The sequence below is a fragment of the Rhinolophus sinicus genome, linkage group LG02 (assembly GCF_036562045.2).
Source record: "Rhinolophus sinicus isolate RSC01 linkage group LG02, ASM3656204v1, whole genome shotgun sequence".
NCBI lineage: Eukaryota > Metazoa > Chordata > Mammalia > Chiroptera > Rhinolophidae > Rhinolophus > Rhinolophus sinicus.
The window spans coordinates 175,421,254-175,441,832 of record NC_133752.1 but is presented as its reverse complement, the minus strand read 5'-3'; the positions used below and the strand labels follow the sequence as shown (position 1 = coordinate 175,441,832).

At 33.2% G+C, this 20,579-nt stretch overlaps 1 protein-coding gene across 1 annotated transcript; it reads right to left on the bottom strand.

The window, feature by feature from the left end:
* Positions 1-1,124: 1,124 nt before the first annotated feature.
* On the bottom strand, positions 1,125-8,813 carry CD69 (CD69 molecule). Its single transcript, XM_019713477.2, has 5 exons — positions 8,656-8,813; positions 4,989-5,111; positions 3,792-3,991; positions 3,326-3,429; positions 1,125-2,207 (listed from the first exon to the last, which is right to left on the bottom strand). The coding sequence occupies exons 1-5, from the start codon at positions 8,717-8,719 to the stop codon at positions 2,099-2,101; spliced, it is 600 nt and encodes a 199-aa protein (XP_019569036.2). The 5' UTR covers positions 8,720-8,813; the 3' UTR covers positions 1,125-2,098.
* Positions 8,814-20,579: the final 11,766 nt, after the last annotated feature.

Genomic DNA, 20,579 nt, shown 5'->3' with positions numbered 1-20,579 from the left:
GCAACAATTTCCACTTAGACATTTCATAGTACATGCATCACAAAACATTGTTTCTAGCATCACTCAGGAGTATATTGTTGTTAGTTGAAGCTGAATAATATTGAATGTCAACTATAATGATGTATAATATATATAAATATATATATTATATATATACATATACATGTATATATACATATATATATACACACATACAGTCACTGGATATGGAGTAGAGCATGGGGAATAGAGTCAATTGAATTATAACAGCTATATTCGATGTCAGAGGGGTAGTAGATTGGGGGGGTTATCACTTTGTGAGGGGTGTAAATGTCTAACCATTACATTGTTAGACATGAAACTAATTTAAAAAAAGTAGTGATAGTATATTAGACCTTGAAGGCCATTTGTTTCATTTTACAGCAGTGGGAACTGAGGGACATGGAGAGTAAAAAACTTCTGTATTGTTTATCACTAAGCAGTGTCTGGAATTCACATTTCTTTTCAATATGCCATACTAGTGACAAAAGTTTAAAGATACGACATACAGCATACATTTCCAACTTGCAGAGAAGGAGAATATTGCAAAATGCATTCATAAAATAATTTTGAAGGTATAGATTTTTCCTTGACTGAAATATATCATGAAAATTATGTAGTGCCTTATTTCTATTTAATAAATTATTTTATTAAATAACTAAAATATGTATAGCATTTCTGAATTGAACAAGCTGCTTTCAGAAGCATCAGTTATGAGGATCAATTGTCCTCTTATTGGAGAGAGGATGAGATCATAAGTAGGTTCTCATAAAATGACGTTAGGTGTCTCCCAATTTCTCTGTGATTCTTCAGTATGAGAGTGATAAACAACAAAGAAGAAGAAAATAATAGAGACAAAAACATTTTAAATGACATAAATTCCTCTCGATTAGAATATTTACTGAGCATCCACTATTATACAGAAAAATGGATATGGCCCTTTTGGAAACACACATGAAAATAATTTGAAAAGTAGAAACCATGTTATAAAGCTAAGGGTTTATGATAGATAAGTTCTATAAACATGTGATAATATCCTCTTTTTTGATTTCTAGTATGATATATAATTTTTAGTGTATTTTAAAGGAATGAACACTTCTTAGAAACCATTTTGTTGATTTTACTTTTATTTTAACATACATAACGCAACTTATAATTACACTGAATATGAAAGACAAACAAACAAAACACTTTATTGCACTAAGAAATACTTCACATGAAGTACTGCACATGATAGAATTGATTAGGAGAGGCACAGACTTATAATCCGATAACACTGGTATTATTCTTGGTTTGAACAATACAGAACTTTTCCTAATGGGGAATTGTCACATCATATATTGCACAATTTCCAACACTTACCTGTTTTACAAGTATTCCTCATATTTTTTGGTTTTGTCTTTATGTTTTTAAAACACTGTGTATAAGGTTTTAAAGGCAATTAATTATGTACCACTGAAAAAGACAAGTCTACATTGAAGAAGTAAAAACACAACAACATAAATACATGGTCATCCCATTCTTTTGTGGGGAAAAAAATGACAACATAACCCGGCAAACTTCTCCAAAAAAGAGAGAAATATTACAAAGCTTAGTTTCATAAGCATTTGCCCACTTATAAATGTTCTCTGTGTTCCCAGTTAAAATTCTGTTTGTTCACATTCAGTTTTTAATACCACCATCTAACACCTTCAAATAGTGCAAATGCATGAAAGGCACTCATTGTTGGTAGTCATTCAACAATAAATAACTCTTTACCTAGCTATTTTATTATTTCTGTATTTGGAAAAGTATAAAGTGCATTCAGAAAGTTCAAAGTCATTCTTCTCAGTCTTGAACATAATTATCAGTCAATCTGTGATGTTTTTAGCTCATGACAGGGGTATTCCTCATTGCCGAGATTCCTGAAATTTCTCTCCCTTTTTTCCACAGTCTTATTTGGAAGAAAATTTCCAAAATAATACAAAGTTTGTTCACAAAGTCTTTGTGGAAAACGTCTGACCATAGAGCAGCATCCATCAAAATAAATTTCCTTGAGTTCCATATGATAGTATTCTATAATCAAATGATTCATTCCTCATTATTTGAAGGGTTTGCTACATATCCAGTGTAAATTCTTTCCACATTCTGTACTGCTGACCTCTGTGCTATTCAGAAATGCACAGTTCTCAGATCCTGTAAGATTGAACCTGTCAAATAATAAAGAAACTGAGAATTATTTTCAGTTCATTTTCGTTTAGTTACATGAGAATAAACTGTGGTGGCAGAGGCCTCTGCATATTGTGTGTGTGTGTGTGTGTGTGTGTGTGTGTGTGTGTGTGTGTGTGCTGAGTAGGAATGTATGAGGCAGGTCTGCCAGTCTAATGATCATAGATTAATCTGGACAAAAGTAGACAAAGATCTAGAGGAACAGTATGTGGAAGGAAGGTGCAAAGCTAAACTAAGAGTGAAAAGCTCCATTTATTTGGTTGGCATGCCTCCAGAGGAATGAATTTTGGTCATTTTTGAGGTCACAAACCCTTCAAGAAACAATTCTCAGAAAGTATACACATTCAACAATTTTAGGGGGATTATGGCCCCTGAAGCTCATCTGTGGAGAGGGTACCATAAGACACATATTAAGAGTTCCTTTTCTAGAGATCTGAATTTATTCTCTGTATCAGTAATTAAAATAAAACTATTTCAATAGCTAGAAATTTAACTCTGAGTTTTCTGATGACGAAGATTTATACTAAACTTATAAAGTGTCCTCAAACTTTAAAAAATGTAGTTTAATTACAGGTAATAAAATAAAGTCAGCATTTTTAATTTCAGGGCAAGATTTTTCTCAGGTTCATAGAAGCCTCTTATTAGGTATAAAAATATTGTTCTTGAAGGAAAAGAAAAGAGAATATTGCTCTTTATCCTTGTGGAGATGAGAACTGGGAAAGAGTAAGAGGAAATTATTTTCCAAAAATTAGCTCATCAGTAAAACATAAATATGAGATTTGAAATATTGGATTTTGTTTGCATCATCATCATTTTTTCTAGAATATTTCTGAGTCTATTATTCACATGAAATTTGGCTGAGATCAAATTACTAGAAGCATTTATTGTATGAATTCCAAATAGATAAAAAGAACAAAATGATAATATGAAATCCTTTCTTAAAAGAATTCCAAGGAGTATAAGCATACAAAAAAGGTAATTAAAGATCTGCTTATAAAGAGCACAACCTTCGTATTGAACAGTGCTTTGACAGAAAGAAAGGAAAGTGGTTTCCCTGAGTTGCCAGCCTGGGGAGCATAAAAGACATCTTGAAATTTACCAGTTATTAAACTCTTTGCCATTTGACCACTTCCATGTCTGTTCAGCTTCTTTTTTCAGCCCAATCCAGTGTTCAGCTCTACCCACATATCGTTTTAAAAAGATCTTGAAGAAAGCAGAAAGGACATGTGTATTAAACAATCCCTTTGGGGACGTATGTAATAAATCTTCAAAAGCAGTTTCTCAAAAGCTGCATCTGAAGAATGTAGCTAAGCTCATCATTTATTAATTCTATATAGGATCAACTCATTTGGATATCTGGCCTTTGAAAGTAAATATTCAAACAAATTTACAAGATTAAATTGAGACTTCATTTTGACTGATCATACGGCTTCCTGTAACTAAATATTCCTACATGGAAGGCATGTACAACGTCTTCACTTAGAAGGAAACAGAAGGAAACCACAAAGTAGCTAAAAAAATAAAATAGCAATATTTTATGAAACTATTTTTGAATAATACCTTACCATGTCCTTTTCTGAATCAAAGAGAGCGAGAGTAGCACCATGTTTGAGGCAAGATTTGTGGGCTAAGCTCCAGCTCCTTGTTAGATTGGAAATATAGTAGCATTTTCTCTTGTATCCAATCCAGTCATCCGGGCATGAAGAAACATGGCCGCTTGATGGTACTGAGGACATATATTGGACTGGACAATTGTATTGGCCGACTGTAAACAGAAAAATCATTTGTTTTAGTAACAAAAGAAACTAAATACCCACAGAATGCAAACCTAGTTCAGGAGATGTTGTGCTGTGCTTGGTAACAAAGTAAAGGATGAAAGGCAAGAAGGCAAATTCTGAGAAGAGAAGAAGGCAAGTTCTCATCTTATCTGATCTGCCATTGTGCCTAACTGTCATTGTACAAGGTATAAGAAAAAAGAGGGTGGCTCTTTGGCCATAATATCAGAAAGTGGTAGGAAAATAGAAAAATCTTAAAAATACCTTTTGACTAGAAAGGGTAAAGTGCATTATAAATTCTAAGTAAGGTTTAGAATCTGAATGCAGAAGTGGAGGAATTTGAAGATACAGTAGATAAAACACTATATTGGGAGATGAAAGATTTGTAGCTCCAGATGTTTCATAAAATTGTGAAATTTCATGTTTGTAAAATACACAAATGATTTTTGGTATAGCTGTATGTTTTGAATACCATATGACAATTAACTCTCTAGGAGCTTATAGCTATATTCTTAATTATCCATAACCACCATTCTGTGGCCTTTGAGGTAAAAGACAAGAGACTGACCAAATCCTGATTAATCTATGGCTTAGATATTATTTTGTCTATCGACAAGGAATGTGAAGCCCACATTTTCTTTCAAACATAAATATTAATTTATGTAGAATCTAAATCAGCCCCTTTCATTCCAGATTTAAATGTTTGCTCAAATGTCACTTCCTCCCACAGTAATGTATAAGTCATAGACAATTTAAAAAGTTATAAAGAAGCTCTCGAAAACTCAAAAGTATTATATTAAGTATCCAAGGAACTTGGAATTATATTTAACATTTTTTTACTAAATAATCAGCCATGTATGATGTATGGGATGATCCTAAATTAATCAGAATTTCTGATTAATTGGATCGAGTGATTCCTGGTGATTTCAGCTGGGCATGAATGCTTACAGCAAAGAGACTCAATGAATTCATGAAGTGCAGACCTACCTGATAAAGCAATGAGAGCCATGATTAAAACAGTGATGATGACCACATTCAGTACAGCACATGGAACAGGAACTTGAAGGGACCCTTCACGATGTGTTGCAAAGTGAGAGCTGGTGGCATGATCTGAAGAAAGAAAGCTGGTGGTGAATTCAGGCATACTACAGAAGTCAGATAGGGACATTTGATATTCTCTTGAGGCACTTAAATTATAAAAACTAGTTATGAGTCTCCCTATCTTCTTACATACAATTTATATGTTAACTTTCCCCAATTTTTGAGTGATGTTGGATAGTTTCTTATTGGCTAGAAATAAAACAATCCAGGCATAATAATGAGAACATAAAATATCTTTCTAATATGTGCACTTAGTAGCTATGATCATTCTACATATATCATAATTTTATTGTTTTATCATAAGAACTTTTATTAAATACCTGATTACCCTAAAAGACATGTAAAACATCCTAAGCATAATTCCTTAACTTCTCTGTGTTTGAGATGATAAAAATGGAGATAAATGTGGATAGTGTAATAAAAAATATTGAATTAATACATAAATATCTATAAATAGCATGGCTGAAAAAAAAAAAAGATTGATAGTACCAGATGTGAAGCAATTGAAATTTTCATATATTGCTGATGGGAGAGTAGAATGAAAAAAATACTTTAGAAAACTGTTTCTTAAATAATTAAAGATACACCTACCCTATAATTCAGCAATTCTACTGCTATGTATTTTCTCAAAAGAAATGCAAATATGTCTTTAAAATGCTTTGTATAGGAAGGTTCATAGCAGCTTTATTCTTAAGAGCCAATTCTTAGAAATAACCCAAATGCCCATCAGCAGGAAAAATGGATAAACACATTATGCTATAGCCACACAAAGAAATTCTACTTAGTAACCAAAAAAAAAAGAAGTTGATTGTAAAATATCCAACTACAGTTACACACTGTATATTTCAATTTATTTGACATTCAAGTAAAGATGTACTAAACTATGGTGACAGAAATCAGAAAAGTGATTGTTTTATGTGTGTAGGAAAGGTAGTTTGAGTGGAAAGGAACAGGGGAAACTTTCTAGAGTGATGAAAATTTCAAATATTGATTGAAGTTGTAGTTGTAACTCATTAAACTACATTTGGGATCTATGCATCCCTTGTATGGATATTCTACCTCAATTATAAATGACATGTAAATGGATAAAATATTTGAATTTTTGAAGAGAAGTTAAAATAATAAAAGAAACATAACAGTATTATAAACCAAATATTGGGTGGAAGTTTCATTTATCCTCTGTATAATGTTGAAACAAAGTAAGAATCTGATTTCACCAATAAGAAATATTTTTATAGAAGGATTTAGAATATGAATATAATGTGAATCACGAATCTTAGTCACACACACAAAAAATGGAAGAATATCTGTTTTAGAATATAAATAAATAATTGAGAAGAGAGAAGGGGATTTTGCAACTCAGAGTTTGAATTTCAGTTTTTGTTAGGATGAGCTATCAGGAGTTTTACAATTTGCCTCACAAGAAATATAGAGTTCTCAATTGTGTTCTCTAAAAATGAAATGCAAAATTGCTACTTGAGTGATATTAAGATTTACCATAAAAAAGCCTCACAATGCAAAAATATCTTGTCTTTCAGTATGGATGACTTTCATAATTAAAAGAACGTACCTTGAAATGCATGTATTTTTGCCTTAAAACACTTCTCTAAAGTTAAACTGAGCAATGAGATGTTGCTTTCTTTCATAGTAATTTACCATGTACTGGATCTCAGCATCAGCTTTTGCTTCTTCTGGGAATTGTCTTTCCTAGTGTAGATCTGCATTTAGATTTCCCAAGAGATGCCTTTACTTCACTCCCACGTAGTTCTATTTCTTTCAGCTTCTCAAAACTAATCTTCCCTTTTTCACTGGTATACAATTGTCACCAGAAACAGACCTTGGTAGATAAGGTAGTAAGTTCAGAGCTCTTTGTCTAGTTTCACTTCTCCTCATGCTGCTTAGACTCAATGCAGCTCTCATTCCTGAGCCAGTACTAACTCATGCAAATACCTCATGTACTCCAAAGCCTATGTCAATCTGTTGGCTGACATTGCCCATTATCCAATGGATAAACTGTGGGGATGATTCTCAGATTATATTTTATATCCATTAGTGAGAGCTATTATTACTCAGTTTGATTTATCACCTAGGTAACAAAACACTCCCCCAACAGTATACTTCCGCTCTGATTATGGGCCTTGTCCATTAACGGAGAAATTGATAATAAACCTGCCGTTACATATTGAGTTACCTAAGGGTGATGCCTAATGATTGTCCATACAAATGAAGCAAGGGCAGCATAAACTAAGCATTCAATACAAAATTGGGATGATCTAAGGAAAAGTTAAGAATTCCTGAATTAGGTCCTTCTTCTTTCAACTATGCCCTCTGTTTATTTAGTAGTTTTATTATTATAATTGTTGTTCTTTTTAGCACCTCATCTGGGCCATAAAGTTATGGTTACCTAATTACCAAAAAATTTGTGTGGCTTGCACTTGATATCCACAAGTGATTTTTTGTTCTTAAGTTATAGATGGGTTTATTGGAGGTAATTGAAGCTTTTCTGATGCAAAGCAGTCTAGTAGACACATACTCCAAAAACAATGCCTTCCTCTAGATTGTTTCAGCTCTGCTGTTCATAACACATCCCTTTAATACTGTATAGATTTCTTACAAATAAACTCCACTTCCTACATGCTAGGTTTGGGGGGTACCTCAATAAGTAGAGAGGAAGAGGCATAAATGAAAAAACTCAAGGAAGTCTCACAGAAACAAGTTAAAGGAAAACAATGGAAAAATTCTGGTAATAAGAAATAGAATAGGTCTATGGATAGACTAGACAAATAGAAGAGAGGAAAAAGTATAGTATTGCTAAAATGATCATATTTTGATGAAAAATAAAAGAAAGAATAATGTCTTATTTATGTAGAATTTGAAGTCAGTGATTGGAAAGGTGAGAGAGAAGGATGAAATGGAACTAAAGAGTTCTGTAAGAATACAGAGGCAGAAAATGTCATTTTCAAGAATTGTTTCATGACATTCTCCTGATAAATTATTGTTGGACGCTGTACATGTTTAGATGCTCATATGGCTGCTTTCTCAAAGATTGGAAACCTTCATTTCCAGCAACTGGAAGATGCTGTCATGAGAACGCAAGATAAGGCACACAGGAAGCACACAAAGATACAAGGTGAAGACAATCAAGAATGTAATTGTTTATGTGGAAAATAATTTTTGTAAAGAGAGGCAATGCTTCCTGGAGGATGGACAGTTGGATATGGAAAAATGATGGAGAGTGTACTGTGCAAGTGCAGGGAATTTTCTAGTTAAATCTGAAAAATTGAGATGGAATAAATTGAAACAAAGAAACAGATCTTTGAATATCTTTTAAAATTCTCCTTTCTGTTTCCCTCTAGTCTCTGGAATCATATCTTCTCATATATGAAGAAATATATAATTTTTCTCATTTTCTCCTTTATCCTGACTGAAATAGGATATAACTAAGTTCTTGAAAAGACAAAGCCTCATTTTCTTCCCGAAGTATTGTTATATATCATCTGTTATAGTTAGATAGGTAGTTATTACCAGTACATAAAAATAAGATCTGACTTACTTTGTTGTCCTCTCTCCAGATGCAAGGAGCTGTTCTCTGTTAGGGAACAATCTTCTGAATTCATCTTTATTCTAGTCAAGAATCTCTGGTTAATCTCAGGTAAAGCCAATCTACAGTGAAAGTCTTTGCTGGAGCTCTTGCTCAGTGTCTGAGCCTCTGAATATCTCAGCATTTATAGTCAGTTATGTCGTCCCCACCCCCTTCCTCTTGCCTTCCAATCACTCAACTACTCCAGTTCGCTTTAATTTATGCTCTAGTAGCTCAGACAATTTACAACATGTTGTTGTGGTGAGCTACGGGTTTTCCCTGCTGTCTGAAATATGCTTTCTCACAACTGTAGGTGTAGTATGCAGAGACAGATGGGATTTTCCCAGAATCGGTGACATCCTTCCTTAAATTTGTAGAAAACAAAACATAGTTATGGAGACAGCATATCTAAGTAAAGAATTAACAGTTAGGGATTCTTATCTTTGAGATGGAAATAATTTGGAGAGTAATATTTCCCTGGAATCCCATTCATTCATTTATTTTACTAATATTTATTGAACATCCACTATGACCCTGACACTGTTTGGGGCTAGATAATTTATCATTGAATACAAATTTTAAGATCTCTATCCTCATGGATCTCTCTTCAGTGTGGAAGAGTTTTCTTAGGAAGCTATAAATTGGCTTTCAGAAGTTTGTCATTCATGTCTTCCCTGGGGACTAGTTTTTTTTAAGGTCTCATTTGGTAAGTAGCTGCTTTAGTGCAGGAAATAGAAACCCTGTGGTCTGGAACTTCCTTTCTATGTTCTAAAATTGTTTATCTTGAGTTATCGCTTTCATTTACCTCCTGTTAATTTTTTGTCATACTTTACTGTCATTTAGATCACTCTTATTTCCCCTCAGTTGTATTTTATTCTGCTGTTTTTTCCCTATCTTCTGGATTATTTTTTTATACTATACCTCTGAAGTTTAAGACATTTGGTATATAATTACGATAAAAATACATTGCCATGTCAATATCATCCAGATCAGTCATTAAGCTCAACACAAAGTGAATGTAGAACACCCACGTATGATGATTTAAGGAGGGGATCAAAATGCCACTCTGGTTAATAATCTTGGTATGAAAATTTTATCATTAAGATGATTTCTTTAGAGTAAAAACACTCTGTTTTCAGAATAAAGCCTTTGTGAAAATATTATGCTTAGCTGGATTGTAAATTATCATCAGTTACAGGTTAGTTAGGCCATCATATTTATTTGTTTACCTAAGACATGAAGAGGTACATGTTGGTCCCAAAGGCTATATTTGCTTCCATTCTATTTTTCAGTCAATTTCCTAGTGTGTTTTCCAAATAGCAGCTAAAAGTTTTGTTATAATTAAATGACATCATTTTGGTGAGATGTTCAACTCTTCCCCCCTTCCATCCTCAAATGCTTCTTATCAAACCTTCTTATAGTTGAGGAGGTCCATGACCTGGCCCCATTTTCCCTATTGGCCACTTCTCTCTCTAACAGTAACTTCTTTGCTGTCTGACAAAAATCTCAAGTATTCTCCCACTACAGGGTCTTTGCTTTTTCTCTAAAAGGTTCTTCCTTCATCTGCTTGCATGTCTTGCTCTCCCTTTAATTCAACTCACTGCCCAGAGAGGTCTTCCCTTGCCTTTTATATGTAAAATAGAACCTCACACTCTATGTCTCCACATACTATTATCCTTCTTTCCCTCACTTGTCAACATCTGATATTATATTATTGCTTGTCATCTATTTTCCTTATGAAACTATAAGCTGCTTGGGGGCAAGGCCTTTTTCTGACTTGTCCCATCTGTCCCTAACACCTGACGTAATAACTGGAACTTAGTATATACTCGGTACAAACTTGTTGAATGAGTGAATAAATAAATAAATATGAATTAATGAAATAATATATATAAAAACATAAAAGTTACAAAATATAGAGTGCTACTTGGAGAGGCTTGTGGGATTGTAGGGCTCAGAAATATATGACTTTACACTGTCACTGGAGAGCAAGTGCACACTTGAGTATTCCTGATGAGTGCTGAAGGAGTTCAGTTTAGTACTTAACGGAATAGCTGATGCTTTTGCTAATTTCTTTGGGTTAAAGCAACTTAGATCTTTTAAGTGTTTATTTATCCTTCTACAATTGGGAGATCTGGGTTCATATCCACACTCTGACACTAATTTTGCACACTGTATTGTGAAGAATGCATGAGATAATATCTCTGCTATAAATCTGTAACGTTTTTTGAAATCGTCCAAGTCTAAGGGTGGGGTGGAGTGGTGGGGAGGCGAGGGAGGGAGAGAGAGAGAGAGAGAGAGAGAGAGAGAGAGAGAGAGAGAGAGAGAGAGAGAGAGAATCCTTATACAGCAGCTGATTGGGCTAACATAGAAATTATGGTCCAGTTATACCATGTACTTTTCCTGCTGCTGATTCCCATGTAAGTGTGGAAATTAATTTTCATAGCTGGACACAAACTAACTTTGAAGTTTGAATATTCCAGAAGTTAGGCAGGTTAACATAATGAAAATAGTCCAGTTTTTACAGAGAGATAATCATCTCCCACAAATTTCCCTCTACTCCCTATAGGCCAGCTATGTTGACCTTCATTCTATTCTTTGAAAAAGCTAAACTTATTTTTACTTTATAGGGTGTTTTCTTGCTTTTGTTCTCCCTGCTCTCAGATTTTTCCAATTTTAGTATATGCGCTGCCGAAGCGAGCACTGATTTTTCATAGCTAACTGTTCTTGTTTATATTCACTTCACATGTTCCACCTCACCAGAACTTTCCACCTGTATAAAACTTCCTATTAGTCACCATTTATTACCTCACTCTATTCTTTTAGTTTATAGAACATATCATCATTAGAAACCTTGTAGTTCATATATTTTATATATCTGTATTGATATATATGGTTTTTAAAATCATCATTATTATTTATTTCCCTACCTAGAAAGTAAGGTCTTTAATGTAGGAATATGGAATTCATGTTATTCAACAAGGAATCTCTAGAACCTGTAATAGGGCCTAGAACGTAGGAGTTCAACGGGTAGTTGTTGGGTGGATACATGACACAATGTATGTGAATATCCACTCAAGCATTTGTTAACTGTGAGCTTTGGGAAACTTACACAGCTCCAGGGAGCGTTGGCTTTATCTGTAAATGAAACTATTAGTGTCCAACTTATACGTTTTTTTTGGTGAAGAAAACATTATAAATCAGAAAATTAGTTTTCTACCATAGTGACTGGTATATATTAGGTATTTAATGATATGTAGAGAAATAGCAGTTTGATACAAGTCATGAAAAGGGAAAGTTCCTCATTTGATGTAGTGCACTAAGAGATAAAACTGAGAAGCTGCAGCATAATTTCTGATATGGTGCAGCATGGCTCTAGGCTGTCTAGGATACAGACAGACAGAAGAAGCTGCAGTCTCCTACAACCGCCTCTGACAGCTTTCATGAAACTAAGATACTTGCTTATGTGCTCAAGCTTTCTTGCTTCTTCAGCCCCAATCAGGTGGATAAATATTACATATATATATATTTATACCGGAGGTGCCAAAAAATGTATACACACGACTTGTATTCATCTTTTATTCTCAGTATATACGGAGTATTATAATTTTAATACATTTTTTCCCCTTTTTAAAAAATGTATATTTTCTTGGCACCCATTGGGCACAGAAACATATCTAGAGATCGGACTGTAAGAAAATAAAAATCTTTAAACATTATTAAATTGATCAAAATCTGTTACCTTTGTTCTGAAGTCATTTTTCTCTATCTGTCTTTATGGGAGCAGCCAGTATTTTGTTGAAATCAGCACTTGTGTAGTTGGGAGTAGGCAGACACTGCAAACATAAAAACCAATCAGATTCTCAGGAATATATGTTATCAGTAGGCCTACTAGGTATCCACTCGCCCTCATGTGATTCAAGTCCTCTACAATAGCCTAAACTTTATTTCAAAATGAATAAATTGTTCATTAATTCTCTATTCTCTCCCACAGTCATTTTTCAAAGTGTAAGAAATCTCCCTTAGATTTGGGGAAGCAGTCAAATTTAATTCCTGTAAAGGTGTGAACAATAATAGGGGTTGCCCAACATGGCCCTGGATGACACCCGTTGTCCTGATATAATTATTAAAAGCATGTCATTTCACTTGCAAGAGTGTCTTCCTGTCACAATAATTTATTTGCTCACATTACAAATCAATGTTTGTTATATGAAAGAAAGCTATCTCTACATGTGAAAATATACAGCAAATAGGACAAAGCAAAGTGTAGAGGGTCAGGATGCAGTGTGGGAGAGATTTTGGGGTCAGAGGGTTTTCCAATTGTCCCTTATTCATGTAAATATGGAAACAAACTTCTTTTGTGGTCAGCCCTGAAAGATTCAGTTCTCTAAAGCAAAGAAACACATGTATTGAACTGAAGAAACAAAACCAGTGCATATAAACTCTTTTCAATCTTCTTATAAAACACACATGGCAATAATGTATCCCTTTCAACTTTTTCAGAGATATTTTATGTCTTACTTCATAAATTATACATCAAAAATTAAGGGATAACCACAGGACAGAAATTAGCATTAACATGTGATAGTTCAGTTAAGAAAACTGAGGCTTAGAGAAATTAGTGGACAAAGTTGGAAGAAGCCACTCAGGACACAGAATTGATCAACGCCCTTCTCCTTCATGCTTGTTTGACCTTATATGGAGAATCCGGGGGAAGGCCCCAGGAAGGAAATTAAGTAATGTGAGCTAGAAGCAAAGTGATGCAGTGAAGACAGGATATACGGTCCTTATCAGGCAGCAGCTCAGCAGGATGCTTTTCGTGGCACCTGTCACAGAAACCGCAAACTTCCGACCTAACGCAGTTTCCGGACACAACCTGTTCACCTTTTATTTTTTTTATTTTTTTATTTCCTTTCTCTTTCAACAGGTGAATTAGGTTTCTGAATGGCTTTTCATCTTCTTGAGAATCAAAGCTTCAATTTATAATGTTTTTATCTTCTAATAAATTAATATGAATTATGAAAATTGGTAAAATTTATTTTTAAATCACAGATGTGTGTGTGCTTTCAGTTAATTATCACTAAGGGCCAACATAATCGAGGTAGCCACAAGTAAGTGGGGAATTTCCAATTCTAAACACTTTCCAATCTTCTTTCCTCTTTGAATTGATTCTTCGAACTTTCTAATTTTCCCCTTGAGTGGAAGATCTCCTAAAACACAGAAATGAGTTGGTTTGGAAAGTATGAGCTGGTGTATTTCTTCTTCCTGACTTGAGATGGTAAAGGTAAAATACAGTATTCACTTATACAGAAACTTGGAATCTGAAAAATTTGACAATTTTTGAAAGTAAAAGACATAAAAGAACTATATTAAAGATGAGATACAATGTTTTACTATACCTTTACATAAAGTACTTGTAGGTCCAGGCTCCTTACTTGCAGAAAACATTTTTGGGAAATATTTCCAAAGACAATGGCATGAAAACGGCAAATGTAACAGAAAATTTAGGGGGGCCAGGGCCTGTGTTGCTAAGTAATTTGAAATATATCTATTTGTATCTGAATCTTGCTAAACTTGCAATGAACTTGAACAGAACTGCTTTTCCCACCCCCTGTGGACCTATTTGCACCTACTTGGGTACTGAGAGAAAAGCTTCCAGTTAGAAGACATTCAAAGATTGTTTCCATTCTTTTGCCCAATCAATCTGAAGTTTAAATATATTAAAACATTTCTAATGGATTTGATTGGCCTTTACTGAGGCAAGATGTTAGGAAAGGAAAATGAGACCTATGAAAGAAAGTAGGAAGGTCTAGGCAGATATGAAAAAAATCATAATAGTGTATTACGAACAATTGTAGGCTACCATACTTGACAATTTAAGTAAAATGAACATATTTTAAGTAAAAGAAACACATCCCAGACAAATACCTCTTCCAAAATTGAAACAAATTTTAAAAATCTTGAATAGTTCTACAACTATTAAACAAATTGAATCCATATTAAATGCATCCTCTTGGGAAGGAAAACAAAATTAACAAAAACTCCATGCCCAGATAGTTTTATGTTCCAATCTACCAAACATTTAAGGAAGAAATAAGAAATTACAAATTATTCCAGATTGTATTAAAAAATCAGGCCAGGAAACATTGCAATCAAAACCTGACCAGCCAATCTACTCGTGAACATAGATGAACAATTTTTAAAAATAAGTTTACAAAACTGAACTCAGTAAAAAAAAAATAAACTGAACTCAGTAACAAAAATAAAATACCACAGCAATATTGGGTTTACTGCAGGAATACAATGTTGATTTTTCATTTAAAAACCAATCAATACAATTTGCCATATTAACAAATGAAAAGAAAAAAAATAACTTGAAAGATATAAAATACAGTATTTGATAAATTTAACCATATATTCATAATGAAAGTCCGTAACACACTAAGAATCATATGAACTTCCTTGATCTGTAAATTATCTATAATAAGAAGGGTATCTATAAAATATATCATACTTACAGATGAATAATTGAGAATACTTTCTTATGAAATCAGAAATGAAACATGATGTAGTAATGCATTAAGAAGAAATAAATAAATGTAAAAAAATAAACAGATAAAGATCTAACAGAAGAGTCAAACATTTTAAATTAGTTTTTTAAAATTTTGAGATAATTGTAGATTTAATTGCAATTGTAAAGGATCCCTTTAAGCTTTAACCAATTTCTCCCAATGACAATATGTTATAAAATTATAGTACAATATCACAACCAGGATATTGACACTGATATAGTTAAGGTAGAGAACAAACCAATTAACACATGCATCCTTTCGGTTGTCTTTCTAGAAGGAAGTCCATTTCCCTCTTGCCTATCTCTCCCCATATCTGCCCTGGCCCCTGTCCTTAAGCCCTGGCAACCAATAACCTGTTCCTCATTTATATGATTTTCCTCATTTCAAGAAAGTTATATAAATGGTCTCATACAATATGAAAGCTTTGGGAATTGGCTTTTTTTTTCTCAGCATAATTCTCTACAGATTGATCTATGTAGTTGCGAGTATCAGTACTTTGTTCTTTATTGCTGAATAATATTCCATGATATGGATGGTCCACAGATGACTTAACCATTCACTCCTTGAAGGATATTTGGCATTTTTCCAGTTTGGGGCTGTTGAGAATAAAAGTAGTTGATATGAACATCCTTGTATAAATATGTTTTTGTTTTCCTGGAATAAATGTCCAGGGATGCTATTAAGAGTTTGTTTGGTAGCTGCATGTTTGTTTTTTAAAGAAATTGACAATTCTTTTAGAGTGATCGTACCATTTTCCAGTCCCATTAGCAATGTATGGGTGATCCAGTTTTTCCACATCCTTCCCAATATTGGTGTTGTCATTATTTTTTAAAATTTTATTTTATTCATACTGATAGGTGTACAGTGACATCTCATTGTGGTTTAAACTTGTATTTTCATAATGGCTAATGCTGTTGAACATCTTTTTACATGCTTGGTTGCCACTTATATGTCCTCTGCAATGGAATATCTGCATCTTTTGCTCAAACTTAATTGGATTTTTTGTTCAATATGTGTTTGCAAATATTTAATATCCAGTCTGCAGCTTGCCTTTGGATACTCTTCACAGAGTCTTTTAAAGAGCAAAAGTTTTTAACTTTTCCTTTAGTTGAACGTCTATTGTTTTTCTGGTTTCAATTTCATTGATATCTGCTCTTATGTTTATTATGTCTTTCTTTCTGCTTGCTGTGGGTTTGTTTTACTTTCCTTTTTCTAATTTCTTGAGGTATATGCTTGGATCATTGATTTGAGACTCTCCCTCTTTTATAATAAATGCATTTAGTGCTAGGAACTTCCCTCTCACCTCTGCCTTAGTTGTATCCCACAGATATTGATATACTATATTTTCATTTTCATTCAGTTCAATATGCTTTCAAGGTTTTCATAACACTCTGTTTGATCTATGGGTGATTTAGAAATGTGTTATTTCATTTTCAAGCGTTTGGAGATCTTCATATTCTCTTTCTGTTATCAATTTCTAGTTTGATTCCATTGTGGTCAAAGTCTCTGAATTCTTTCCATACTTTTCAATTTACTGAAGTTTGTTTTATTGCTCAGGATATGGTCTATAATACTTCGACATATGTTTATCCGGTTCTATAACAGAATATATATTCTGTTAAGTTGGGTGTTATATAAATGTCTATCAGATTTTATTGGTTGATGGTGTTATTTTTCTATATTATTATGTCTAATATTCTACCCATTGTAGAGAGAGGATTGTTAACATCATTTACTATGATTATGGATATGTTTTTGTTTGTTTGTTTTGTTTTGTTTTTAAGAGTTTATTTGAGCTAAACTGGCGACAATGCTGAGAAACAAAATCTCAACGCATGGAGAAAATGGTCCAATTGTGAATATGTTTTTGTCTCTTTTCATTTCTATAAGTTTTTGCTTCACATATTTTACAACTCTGTTTTTGTTGCATTTATATTTTAAGATTGCCATGTCTTCTTGGTGAATAAACTTTTCCTGTCTGTCTCTGGTTATTTTTTTTTTTTAATTTGTAAATCTATTTTATCTCTTATTATTATAGCCACTCCTGCTCTACATTTTAGTTAAGGTTTTCATAATATATCTCTTTCTATAATTTTACTTTCAATCTATATAGCGTATATAACATATAAAACATATATAACATATATAACAGCCTATATAATATAATAATTAAAATTAATTTCTTTCTTACAGCATATTTGGATCATGTTATTTAATCCACTCTGTCAATCTCTGTTTTTTAAATGTATTTAGACTATTTACATTCAGTGTAATTACTGATATGTTAGGGCTTAACTTTGCCACTTTATTTTTTGATATTAGTTTGTTCTCTATGTTTTATATTTCACTGTTTTCTTTTTCCTGCCTTCCTATGGACTACTTGAATATTTTAAAATTGTCGTTTGATTTCTCTATAGTGTTTTTGAATGAATGTCTTTATAGCTTTAGTAGTGATTGCTGTAGATATTGCATTATATGTACATAACAACATAGTCTACTGGGGTTGACATTTCACCAGTTTGAGTGAAGTGTAGAAACCATACTTCTCTTTATATTTCTTTGTTCTCCCCTACTTAAATATAATTAAAACATATTTCCTCTACATACGTTCAGTACCACATCAACTATAGAATGATTTGAAAAATTCAAGAGAAGAATTAAAGTCTATTGTATTTACCCATATTTCGGCTCTTTCTGTGTTCTTTTTTCCTGCCTTACGTTCAAATGTTCCTTCTTGAAGTGTTTCCTTTCTATTTAAAACTTCCTTTAACTATTCTTTCAGTGAAAGTCTGTTGGTAACAAAATCTCTTAGTTTACGTACTTTTAACAGAGGATTAGATTTCCCTTTAATACCTGAAGGATATTTTCACTAAGTGTAGGATTCTTAATTTTTGGTCTTTTATTTCAGCACTTGAAAAATGTAATAGCACTTCCATCTATCATCCACGGTTTAGCTTGAAAAGTCTTATCATTCAATTTGTTTCTCTCTATAGGTAAAGTTTTGTTTCTGTCTCACTCGCTTTCAAAATTTTGTTTTTAGTGCTCAAAAATTTGATTATGATGTGCCTTGCCATGGATTTCTTTTTATTTGCCCTATTTAGGGTTTGCTCAACTTGAATATGAAAGTTTATATCTTTTGTCAAATTTGAGATTTCAATGTTTAATTCTTAGAATACTGTATGAGCTCCACCCTTTTCCCTCTTCTTCTGGAACTCCAATGATATGGATGTTAGATCTTTTGCTATAGACACACAAATATCTGAGGCTTTATTCTTTATTTTCCTGGTCTCTATTCCCTCTTGTTCTGTATGATTAATTTCTATTTTTCTAGCTTCAAATTCTTTGATTTTTTTCCCCCTCTATCCCTTGCATTCATCTATTGAGCCTATCTATTAAAATTTTTGTTTGGTTATTGTAGTATTCAGTTATAGAAATTCCATTTGGTTCTTCTTTACATCATGTTCTTATTTGTTGAGACTTTCTATTTATTTGTTGAGAATTTATCCATTTGTTTCAAATGTATCCATTATCACTTGTTGAAGCACTTTTATGGTGGTTATCTAAAACTCTTTGTCAGGTAATTCTAATATTTAATACCTCTAATCATTCTAACTTTTCTGTCCTCTTAGTGATTATATATATTGATTGTCTTTTCTTGTGTGAGATATTTTTGGTTTTATTTTTTTGAATAATGAGTGATTTTTACATTAAAACCTTGTTTTAGGGGCATTATAGTTTTGACTCTAGATCTTGTTTGAACCTTTTGTTCTAGCTGGTTTCCTCTGATACCTCTTAAGCATGGTTCTAGCTGGTTTCCTCTGATACCTCTTAAGCATGGGAAGTGGGCCACTGCTTCACTACTGCCAGTTTCTCTACTCAGCCTCTGTTGACACCCAAGGGAAGAAGGGCTACTTCTTACCACTGGGTGGATATGGGAGTTACAGCTCCTCATTGGACTTCTGGTGATACTATATTGTCTGGAAGGGGCAGGAGTACCTCATTATTGTTCCTCACTGTACAACCTACCACCATGGGCAATGGTAAAAGTCCTGACTCCACATTAAGTTTCCTTTAACACCAACAAGGGTGTTGGGGGTGGGTTGTGGAGTTCTCTTATTACTGCTGGGTAGGGAAAGAAGTCCAGGTGGCAGTTGGAGGGTCTTATTACAGCCTGGCAAGTGAAGAAGTTCAATTCAGGTTTACCCTTCGGAGTTTGCTGGTATGAAGAGGGTAGGGACACAACTTTTTCTATGGTATTTGGCTGAAGTGATACAGTTATTATCTAAATGTTTTCTATTTTGCTAGGCTAACTCTTTCCTGGTCCTTTGGAAAGCAAGTTTTTGTGATATGGCATTTTTCTGTTCATACTTGTTGACATTCCTGGGTTGGTGGCTCCTTTAGAGAGCTCCCTTAGAGAGCATCTGGGATAAATGAGACACAAATAAAACCCAGGGAACTCACCACTGTGTCATACTCTAGTCTTGAGTACACTAGTTAGCCTGCCTTATTCTCACCACCTTTCAGTCTTTTTATGTTTGTCTTATACATAATTTCCAGGGTTTTTGTTGTGGTTAGTGTGACAAATAGGGAAAATACTTTTACTTCATCTTCTCAGAAGCAGATTTATAACTTTTAGTTTTCACAGTTGATCTTGTTGTGTGCAAACAAAATCCCAATGAGTCCATAAACTATGAGAATTTTAGATAGCTCGGGAAATTTTCTTGACAACAGATGAATATAGTAAAATAATTGCATTTATATATACCAGCAAGAGATAAAATAAAAATTTAAAAAGGAAACAATTTTAAATGTATAAAAAATCAAATATTAAAGAATAAGTCAAACAAAAGACTTATTTGTAACAAAACTATGAAATATTGATGCAAATATGAAGATATATCATGTTTAAGGATTAAAGAACTAAGCCTAGTGTTATGTTAAGTCATAATTTCAAGGATTTTGGCAATTTCACTTAAGTTGTTGAATTTGATGGCTCATTATATGCTTTTACTATCCTTTTAATGTCTACACAAGAGGTAGCAACAGTTCCTTTTACATTCTTAATATTGATGATTTGTATTCTCTCTCTCCATGTTTTTTTCAAATTATCATTATTGATTAGTCTAGGTAGGGAATTGTCAATTAAAAAGCAACAGTTCTTTATTTTGTTAATTATATTTGTGTTTTCTATTTTGCTTACTTCTGCTTTTTTATTATTTCCTTACTTTCTACTTGTCTACTTACCTGGAGATAACTCACATTCTAGTTCTTAAAGTATTTCCTCTCAGGTTCTTCATGCATGAACCAGAACCTTTAGTAATTTCA

Excerpts from the sequence above, each read along its gene's own strand:
- CD69 (XM_019713477.2), bottom strand. The coding sequence starts at position 8,719 with ATGAATTCAGAAGATTGTTCCCTAACAGAGAACAGCTCCTTGCATCTG. Across the intron at positions 3,992-4,988 it reads GGCTCTCATTGCTTTATCAG|TCGGCCAATACAATTGTCCA; the intron begins GTAGGTCTGCAC and ends TTCTGTTTACAG. Across the intron at positions 2,208-3,325 it reads GGCAAAGAGTTTAATAACTG|GTTCAATCTTACAGGATCTG; the intron begins GTAAATTTCAAG and ends ATTATTTGACAG.